The sequence below is a fragment of the Conger conger genome, chromosome 5 (genome assembly GCF_963514075.1).
Source record: "Conger conger chromosome 5, fConCon1.1, whole genome shotgun sequence".
NCBI classification, from domain to species: Eukaryota; Metazoa; Chordata; class Actinopteri; order Anguilliformes; family Congridae; genus Conger; species Conger conger.
In genome coordinates, this window is record NC_083764.1 from 9,897,783 (window position 1) to 9,908,788 (window position 11,006).

At 41.6% G+C, this 11,006-nt stretch overlaps 1 protein-coding gene across 1 annotated transcript; it reads right to left on the bottom strand.

Moving 5' to 3' along the window:
- Nucleotides 1-1,330: 1,330 nt before the first annotated feature.
- rpl7l1 (ribosomal protein L7-like 1) lies at nucleotides 1,331-7,627 on the bottom strand. The gene is made up of 7 exons (XM_061243726.1): nucleotides 7,533-7,627; nucleotides 6,753-6,861; nucleotides 5,383-5,546; nucleotides 5,108-5,245; nucleotides 4,426-4,535; nucleotides 2,496-2,707; nucleotides 1,331-2,236 (listed from the first exon to the last, which is right to left on the bottom strand). Exons 1-6 carry the CDS (start codon nucleotides 7,574-7,576, stop codon nucleotides 2,499-2,501), a joined length of 774 nt encoding a protein of 257 aa, XP_061099710.1. The 5' UTR covers nucleotides 7,577-7,627; the 3' UTR covers nucleotides 1,331-2,236; nucleotides 2,496-2,498.
- Nucleotides 7,628-11,006: the final 3,379 nt, after the last annotated feature.

The window sequence follows — 11,006 nt, forward strand, 5'->3', positions numbered from 1 at the left end:
TGCTGTTTATCAACACAAGGAAAGTTGTGCCAATGAAAGGCAAAGAAGTATGAGATTAAGATTATGAGGCTGAGAAACGAGAATAAGACATTTAGAGACGTCAGCCAAACCTTAGGCTTGCCAAAATCAACTGTGTCCAAAACATTATGGTTCTCTGAAATGGGGGGTACTGTATAAACACTACTGTAATTGTAAATGTATAAAAATGCCCTTTATTCAAATCTGACAATGTGCACTTTAACCATATGTGATTTTGTCACTGTATATTCTTGCAGAAAATAATGAAATGGTTTTAATAACATTACATTTTTTAATTGTATTATAAGCAGTCCAAATGCAATCTGCCAACCCTGGCTCAGGCAGTAAGAGCAGTCGTCTGGCAGTCGGAGGGTTGCCGGTTTGATCCCCCGCCCGGGCTGTGTCGAAGTGTCCCTGAGCAAGACACCTAACCCCTAAATAAATATAAATATAAAGGCGCTATATAAATGCCATTTACCATTTACAGTCCCGAGTGTATATGGCACTCTGGTGTAACAACTGTAAAATCTTGACCGTATACCTTTTCAACTGACCAAAATGACTGCTATACTATTGTTTTGAGCCCCTATTGAAACCCTACCACATTTTCTCAACTTTCTCATCCAAAGCCAAAACCGATTTGGATTTGGGTGCAGCCACTTCAGATTCAGCTTGAGACTGAAATGGTTAACCACTTTCTTGCGAAAGGAAGTAAATTTGGGGTAAATGTTTCTGGTATGCACACATTTTGTGTGGTACTGCAGAATCCAAATGGAAAAACTGCCCAAGGCTGAGAAAATGGTTTCATCATTCTCCTCTCCTCCTGCCACTCAATGCAGCAGTTGTGGTTGCAACACCATACCTCACTGAGAATGCTTCAGCTACACAGTATGACTCACCTCTTCACTAAAATGAATGTGACATAAAAAACAGCCACAGGCAAATCATCTGGAAAAGAATTATAGCTAACATGTTACATAAATAGAATGCCCACCCCCTTGGAGCCTCAGTCTCAAGAGTCTGATTGGACAGTGTGTTGACCAATCACAAATAACCTCAATTCCTTTGCACACTGCACAATGGGATTTTCTACTAATCTTAGAGGAATCTTGATTAAATGTGATTTATATTTTTTTCATACATTTGAAAAATGTGCTGAGGACAAAACTCAAGAGCATCTTAATTAAAAAATTACACAAGGGCTTAAACAGGAGGGGGCGAATTTAAACCTCTGGTTACTATTGGCAAATCCACATTTTGTCTGTATAGATAGGACCCAATTGTGCAGAAAGGCTATTTATGGAACCAGCGGTGGTTTCTCATCAATGCAACATTTTAATGGATATGTATTCAAACGTCATTTTTCAACTGTACCACATATTTGTTTATGTACATATTTGTTTTACACCAAAACTCACAAGAAAAATTCAAAGATAAAAAAAAAAGGCAGGACAAATACTGATAAAAGTTGACTGGTACTAGATATATTCATCATTTTAGATCAGCCCAATGGTACCTAAATATATATGAAGGTAAGTTTACTGAATATCTAAATAGACAGGGCAGTGTGTCTAAAATGCTTCTTTTGTCTTGCTGACAACTATACAGTGCTTAGGATACGTACTTATTGAAAAGCAAATATACGCAGTAGAATAAAGAGGCATTAACCATCTGTCTGACAGGGTAAAGGAAACTCGTAACTGAGGCATTTGTTTTCAAAGCTTGGGGTGCAACATCTTTATTAGCACAGTTACTAACTGGGTAGAGTGTGTATTTTACAGTCAGCCCAGTCCAAATATTGTTCCAAGTTATGTCCCGTTCATGGGGGAAACTGGGGGGGGATTATGGAAGCACAGCTTCCGTACAATAGTGAAGAAAACCGGTCTGTGTCCAGGTGGACACGTTTCTTCCCCCCCTTTTGAATTTGACGGCTATACAAATGATGTAATTTCCTTCCAATGAGGCATCACGGTGTCCAGGTGAAATCCGAGGTCAGTTCTGCTCAACTGCTCTCAGCATGAGTCTGTGGGTAAGCATGTCCGTACATTAGGCGGACAGGAATCTCTGATGCTCTTGTCTGAATGACAAAAAGCCATTTCAGTCCCACAAGGCAAGGCCGGGGTCCTGCTGAAATCCGAGGAAATTTGTCCTCAGTGACAAAATATGCCCGTGGGCAAGCGTGGCTGTACATCACGTGGAGAGGAATATTTGCGATGTCCTAGAAGGATAAAGAGAGAACGATTTCACCATGTTATTACACCACATTACACCATCACCGGTTAACCCTTTCAGGCGTAGGATCACAAGTAAGTGATTAGAATGAACTTGACTGAAACTGAACATTCTAATGCCGATGTAACAATCACTACTGGCAATTGAAAGCGACGTGTTCTAGAACACTGGACTTTGAAAGAACATTCCAGAAAATAGTGCTCTTCAGGGCTCAAGGTGCCCTCTCCTCGTCAGCCTACACTCACCGATCAGTTGAGCTGCCTGATGACCCTGTTGATATCTTCACCTCTGGCCCCGGGCTCGCCGATCTCCCGTAGCAACCCGGCCTTGTCCCTCGCTGCGTGCCGCGCCACCGACAGCGGGAATGGCCACAAGAAGTTGTTGGCCACCCGGAAGTTCTTCCCAACAGAGTAGATTTCATGGATCAAGTCTTCCAGGCAGATAATCCCATGCTGACCTAGGAGGGTGGGTTAAGACACCGGTCAACCCAACACTTATTTTTTTTCAGATTTTTCCCTTTTTCTCCCAATTTGGTAGCCAATTGTACCCCGTCTGATTCAATTAGAGCTAGTATTAGATACACCGCTCATACCCCGTCCCTTGGCGGCCCAAAGGAGAACAACATGCCTTCTTCAAGCAGCCTTGTCTCATGCCCGTTGCTGGGATTCCGAGGCGCCCGCGGTGCTTTATTGTGCGGCGATCTACTAACCCTGCCAAGTCCCTCCCTCTGGAGCAGCAAGCCAATTATGCTGCTCCACGTGAGCCGGCCAAACTTGGCTTTTTGGCAGGACCGAGAATCGAACCCCGGTCCCCAATGTGCAAGTCAGCTGCGTCTTAGCCTGTTGCGCCACCGCGGCTCTAACCCAACACTTTTTAATAATCGTCTTCCTCACACCTGTCTGTACATTATACAGCCTTTAAACTGCCTTCATCTGCTGAAAGAGTGCACGCTGACCTACCCCGCTACTGCTGTTAATATTCAACTCGGCGAGCTAGAGTTGAGAACTTCAGGCAACGGTTCCACCGAGGACAGTGTTGCCATAAAGAATTGAGTTACTAAATACTCGACAGGTCAACCTCACCAAATGTCACCACAGCAGGCCAACCACCTGTTTTTTCCCTTTAATCCTGCAGCTGACAGATATAACGGCCCTAAGAGCAGAGAATATTACATGGAAATTTGTCTGGTGCTCTTCCTAAACGTGTCCATTAATTACGGACTCAACAGGTCGCCATTAATCAGTGTGAAGTTATCAGCTAATGAAACCGCTCAGCAGCAAATCACTGCTATATCTATTCTAATTGCTCAAAGACTGGCACAAGTCCAACTGCAAACTTGTTTTGTGACTATAGACGGAATCTTTATGAGGGATGGTTCTGCACATGTTTGTACATCCACAAACTCTGGAGTAGACATGCAATAAAAAAAAAAAACACAAGGTGGCTGTTGGAATTAAGTGTATATACACACTCAGTGAGCACTTTATTAGTATTTATAGACTTGTTAGACTCATTGGTCTTTTGCTGCTCTAGTCGATCCACTGACGCATTATGTGTTCAGACATGCTCTTCTGCATACCACTGTTGTAATGTGTGGTTATTTGCATTACTGTCACCTTCCTGTCAGCTTCAACCAGTCTGGCCATTCTCCTCTCACCTCTCATTAAAAATCTGTTTTTGCCCACGGAACTGCTGCCACTGGATGTTTTTTTGTTTTTTGCATCATTCTCTGCAAACTCTAGAGACTGTTGTGTGCGAAAATCACAGATCAGCAGTTTCTCAAACCACCCTGTCTGGCACAAACAATCATTCCATGGTCAAAGTCACATTTCTTCAAGAACCTCTTGAACATGTCTGCACACTTGAATGCATTTAATTGCAGCCACACTGGCTGATTAAATATTTGCACTTACAAGTTGGTGTACAGGTCTATCTAATACACTGCTCAGAGTCTATATGCCAACCACTTTTCAGTTGGATTTTGTAAGCCCAAATATAACCCCTTTGATCTTGATTGGGATAACAGTGATGAACATTTTGAATTGTTTGAAAGTGTGATCATGGAGGTTACAGGTTGACAGTTCTAGATGCTAGTGTTAACCATTACTCTTTTTGTAAGACAGAGCCTCAGACAATATGCAGGATTATGTCATATGCAAGTAAATGTGTCCCTACCCAATTGTTCTTCAATGATGGTGTTGTCAGTAAGAGGAACCTTCCGTTTGTTAATCTTTGCCTGTCCTCTTTTAAGGATCAGCTCACGCACTGACTTTAGATTTGGGAACCTGAAAAAAACACAAACAATGCCCATGACAGAATAAACAGCACATTAATACCATGATTTATGTATTTTTAATCCTTTGGAGAATTATTTCTCAAATATTATACAGACAAACAGTTTTGGGTTCACATCAAATATGCATGCAGGAAACCAACGGAAATCTAACACTAGACTACCTACTAGGACAGTATCAGAAGTGCACAAGAATCTGTACAATAAACCAGAGTGCCGGATGATAAACAAGACCACCGGGGCGACGTGGCTCAGGCACTAAGAGCAGTTGTCTGGCAGTTGGAGGGTTGCCGGTTCGATCCCCCGCACGGGCTGTGTCGAAGTGTCCCTGAGCAAGACACCTAACCCCTAAATGCTCCCAACGAGCTGGTCGGTGCCTTGCATGGCAGCCAATCGCCGTTGGTGTGCGAGTGTGTGTATGAATGGGTGAATGAGAAGCATCAATTGTACAGCGCTTTGGATAAAGGCGCTATATAAATTCCAACCATTTACCATTTAACCAGTTATAAGGACGAGCCTCCCAGCAGCGCAGAGCAAAACGCTTCTTAAGGAAAGAGGACTCACCCCCAGGCCACGTAAGGATCCACGGCCTTCAGCATTTCTATGGAGCACTTGTTGATCCTCACAAAGGTCCCGCTGAAGATTTTCCGCAGTCTCAGCATCTGAATGACCTTCAGGACCTTGAGGCTGACGCCTTTAATCCTACACACACAAAAAAAAGCGGCACTTTAGCTTAGCGGGCGCGCACAACGAATGCTAATGGACGGTCACCTTAAGCACGACAGGCGCGAGAAGCCAAGAGGGAGCCGCGGGCGGGCCCCCTGGTTTCCGGCGCTTACTCTCGGATGCGGACGGCGAAGGCGAGGCGGTTCTTGGCGGGCGGTAGGGCAGGCGGCGGCCTGTGGGCCGCTCTCCTGAGGCGCGTTTCATCGCGGTGTTTCCGCTTGCTGTTTTTCAGGAACTCCTCCAAACGCTTGAACTTCAACGGTCTGCCTTTCTGTACCTGTAACACAAACACACAGTGTTAAGACTAGCAGTATTTACAGTCTGACAAGCGCACTTAATTCAGGCTGATTCATGACTTCTCGAACATTATACAGACAAACTGTTTTGGGTTCACATCAAATATGCACGCAAGAAACCAACGGAAATCTACTACTAGACTACCTACTAGGACAGTATCAGAAGTGCAAAAGAATACAGAAATATCCAGTAACACTCAGGAAAGGTGTATTTCTGTACCTGTAACACAGACACACACACAGACAGACAGACAGACAGACAGACAGACAGACAGACAGACACAGACACACAGACACAGACACACACGTTACGACTAGCAGCAGTCTGACAAGCGCACTTAATTCAGACTGATTCATGAGTCTCTCACGTAGCAGAAATGACCTTTTCTGAGTTACAGGCAAATGTACTAGGGGTTATTTGTTTATGATGGCAATTATAGGTTAAATTGTAGTTATTAAAATGAATGATTGATTTTTATTTTTGCTTGTCAAGCATCTATAATAATGCCCATATGGGCTTATAAGACAATTGTTTGCAAAAACATAGGCATCTCGTCACACTTCTGATGGCGCTCTTGCTACTAGCTTAACTTTAAAATGTTAAATTCAATCATGTGACATTTGTACAATATCCACAGGTGAACTAACAGTCTGCAGTATTTAGACATCAGTATTGGCAGCAATACTGAAACAAATCCTCATCACAAAATAGTCAGAAACTTGCATGTCTACAATTTTGTTACAGTCCATTATTACATGATTTCCTTTACGTGTTAAATTACTTACTTTCTGTACAATCAGTGAGAGTTCAACAGAGCAAGGTAAAGATGAACACTTCCACAAATAATTACAAGAAATGGCAAGCGTACCACATCGTTTTCTCATTTAATTGTGCTGTGAAACCACACAGGCAGGCTCATATTGTTCATTTCTTTATATCTATGGATCACTTAGTTGAACGTTGAAATCCCAAACAATATTTAAAAATAGTTTTAACCAGTCCAGTAGCATTTATAATTAGATTAAATTCCATACGAAATGTGCGGTTGGTTTCTCGGCAGTGTGCCAACATCATAAAACACACGATGCATGAGGATGTGCACGTGCTGCTCGTCCAAGAAACAATGAACAACCAAAATGTGGTACTGTTGCACAGATTGTTTATAAACTGGGTAGTTTTGCCTTACTTTTCTTTTTTCTTGTAAAGCTAGCTTGGCCTGTGTGGCTTTGATAGCTTGATACGCCTTCCTCCTCTTCAAGAGATTCTCCGGGACAAGTTTGATCACCTTCTTCACCCTAAATGTACAAAACAACTTCAAGCGAAAACCGTAGCACATGCAATACAACCGACCCCGGATTCAAACTACATGCCAATGATTGGTGTTAGGGTTCCGTGTCCCTTGACATCCAGAATGTGTACGTACTTGGGTTGTTCAGACTTGAGGTCTAACATTTGTCACTCGCATCTCTTTATTATGGACATAATACTTAGCTGGTGGACTACCTGGACAAGTGTTACACATGGAACATGAGGTCGCCACCTAGATATATAGTCAGCTATGTAGCTAAACACACCGGGGGGAAATCATTTTCCAGTGAACTAGGGGGAATTCAAATTCAAAAGGTCTAGCTGATGACGACCAGCAATTACATTAACGAAAAGTTATCAAACGATAAAGAGTGTATTTATTCCACATATCACGGTTATTACCATCTTACTGCAACGTAAGTAGTACACAAGAAGGGACTTATGAGGCATGTCAAACGATGGCTAGTAGTTACCACACGTGAAACAGTTCTGGATATCTGAGCTTCTTAAACTGTATATTTTGGTGCAATTGATAAAATATTGTACCTCCGTCAACATACTCAGACAACCGATGGTGTACACTTTAGATGTGTCAAATATCCTGCTTCTAAACAAGGGGATGGATTGAGATTAAACATAAAGCAAAACGTTTACTTACTCAGGCTCCGCCATCTTTATCTTGAAGACTTGTTTAGGTCGCATGAAAATGATGTCATCTTGGCATTCTCATATGCACCCCGTTGCCACCTACGGTGCTGGAGTACGAAGTGAAATACAATGCGTTTCACATTTTCATTACGTTACATGTGTTCGGGTATGGTAAAACAAAATTAGTTTTGCACTAATATATAAAAAATATACTTCCAGTAAATGAGAACAAATGCATGATTTAGACAATTTAGATTCGTGATTTACTCCTAATATTTCCCAAAATCTATATCGTCAGTTCAGGATGTTATAAGATCTCTTCTAAAGACTCTGCGATTTATAATATCATGTATTTGAAATCGTCATTCATGTACATAGCTTGTTACGTAATTATTGGGGGTCGTCTGTGTGTTGCTGTGAGAGCTTTTATGTCCACAAAAAACCCCTACTGAACCTATTTTTTTCACAACGCTAGGGAGCGTGACAGAGCCAGGTTAGGGCAAGAGAGGGAAAATAGGAATAATGGGATTGGATATACGCTAACTGAGCACTTTATTAGGTAGACCTGGAGACTAGCTTGTTAATGTAAATATTTAATCAGCCAATCATGTGGCAGCTACTAAATGCATAAAAGCATGCAGACATGGTCAAGTGGTTCAGCTGTTTTTCAGACCAAATGTCAGAACCGGGCAGAAATGTGATCTAAGTGGTTTGAGAAGCTCAGAGAATGGTGCGGAAAACAAAAAACATCCATTGAGCAGCAGTTTTGTGGGCAAAAATGCATTGTTAATGAGAGAGGTCAGTGGAGAAGGGCCAGACTGCTCAAAGCTGACAGAAAGGTGACCGCAACACAAATAACCACGCATTACAACAGTGGTATGCAGAAGAGCATCTCCGAACAATAAAAAAAGTCTAATAAATACCTAATAACGTGCTCACTGAGTATATTTTTCTGTGCTGGCCATTGTTTCAATATGACAATACTTGATGAAAACTGGGAAGGTCACATCATAAACAAAACATGTCAATCCATGTAATGCTGCTATAAAACTGCTATTTAAAAAAAAAAAACCAGAAAACATATCATACTGAAAACCATCTCGAATGTTTAATGTTTAAACAACCACAGTGTACAAGCGTACATTTAAGAGACTACGTTGGAATTATTTCAATCCCCAGCATGAAAATCTGCAGACATATACTCTCTTGATGTGTCACTGGAACGGTGATTTGTTTAGAAACATTATTTTCTAAAATGATTCCGAAACAATAATGCGTGTCAAAATGTTGAGGCATTATGTTTCTTGGATTACAGTAAACACTTCTCTATGTTTTTTGTTGCGAGATGACTAAAAAGTAACATTGCAGATTTAAGAAATGTGAAATAACAGATTTTTGTCCGGTACATATTATACGAATACACTGCGTCATTGCTGACATGCTATAATTAATATTACATATACATTATTCGCCTCGTTTGTTTGAAGTTTGTTTGGTTTGCACCAGTTTGTACTCATTCATGCATCTTCCCGAGACGAGCGCGCCCATGACTCTGCCGAACGTCGGTGTGCGTGCGCGACGCCGCGGCGCTGCCCTGTTTGTTTGTGCAGAGGGCGAAAATGGCGGAGAGGAGAGAGCAGAGTGAGGAATAAAGATATATAAACAACAGCTATATCTCCAGTTATAAATATGAAAGAGCGTTAAAATGGAAAATGAGCAATACCGACTCTACCGTTATTTTATGCAGGAGATAAAGCGCATGGAGACAAATGAAGCTTAGCAGCGAAAAGGAATTTGAAAAGCAGGTCTAGAATTCGCTCACTGCTAGCTAGCTAGTGAGGGAGAAGGCTAACAACAGTAACAGTGTGTTATCTAGCTGCATGTAGTTAGCGAAGCGTAACACAGTAAATGGGTATGTAAAGCCAGCTCGTAAATTACAGCAGGATTTATCCAATTAGCTGGCTGAATGTCTACCTAGACAGCAAGTGTAGGTAAGTTAGGGTGACAGCCGGCAACAGATTTGCAGAACCACTGATCGAACACCAACAAGACGTCTTGCATGTCAAACATATTTGCATGTGAATGCATGCATAATCGTCTCGCACATTGCCAAAAAGGGATCCTAAGCCAAGCAAGAAAACAGGTAAGTCTCACGCAACTCATTTATGTTTTTAACAGTTGAATCACCTTTGTAATTGACGATGATACGGCTTTTACGATAGAAGTATAGTTAACAGTTATGCAGAACATTTAATGTCAACATGTGAAGTTACTGCAGTTGGTCAGCTAGGAGAAGAGGCTCACTAGGCTTATTCAAGATACTGTACTTATTTTGCTAACGTATCTTCAGTAAACGTGGAAGTTATGTCCGGGGTTTAAGTCTAGAAGATAAGTCTAGATAGCGATATATACATTTTACCTGTTAACGATATTCTTTAGACATAGTTAGCCAATAATGCAATGCCTTTACATATCTATCCAGGTGCGGTAGTTGTATTTCAAATCGCTTCTGGTTAGCTAACTTGAGCTGCTTGCTAAATCAGAACATTTCCCCATACAATACTAGCAAAGCAGCAAGCTGGTAACTTTCAATCACGATGGTCCACTCAGCTGACTAGTGCCTTCGCTTAGTCATCCATAATACACACAAGGTAAATAAAAGCTAAACTACCTAGATCGGTCGCCCCATTTTGAATGCATGCATGGAAAAGGTCATTTTAACAAGGGCGATGGAGGTGGCAATATTTGTGTTTGGGATGCCGTCAAGCAAATACAAACGCGTTTGTGGGGTTGTCAGCTAGCCACGCAACACCTTAGCAACACCACGCATTCAACCAACAACAGGCTGCACGCACGCCTCCGTTTCTAGTGCCGGTGTAAGTATTCCTGTGTTCAAAATTGTGTTTTGTTCGTTCTGCGTAACGTCGGATCTACACGTCCAAACAAGCACAGGGTAGTGACGATGAGTTTGTTGGGCAGCAGGATAGATTTTTTCTTGGTGATTCAGAATGACTGTTCAAAATGGTTGGGATTTCTACGTTCTAAGCTGCTTGCATTAATTTGCATTGTGCAGATGACCGCTTCTAGGTAGAGCAGATTCCGTTTTTTTGTTATTGCAAGTTGTGTTTCTGATACAAGAGTTACACAAAAAACATCTGGTTCTATTATTACTGTTTTCTTTGCAAGCAACAAAGGGCAGTTCTAATAAATGTTATTAGACATTGTTTTACAGGATAATTTAATGAATTGTGACAGTTGCAAGCGTAACAACTCGTTTACTCAATTGGAACGTCAAAATACGTACAAATTGTTATGGTTGGTTTTTGGTTATGTGATCATTGGTAATTCTATGAGCCGTAATTTGAGAGTATTAGTCCAGCAGTCGGGCCATTGTTTTGTATTGCAGTTGAAGGATGAAATGTTTTTTTTTCCTCTTCTGGTTTATGTCTCAGGTAACGCAAGGCCCAGAATTTGTAATGCAAAT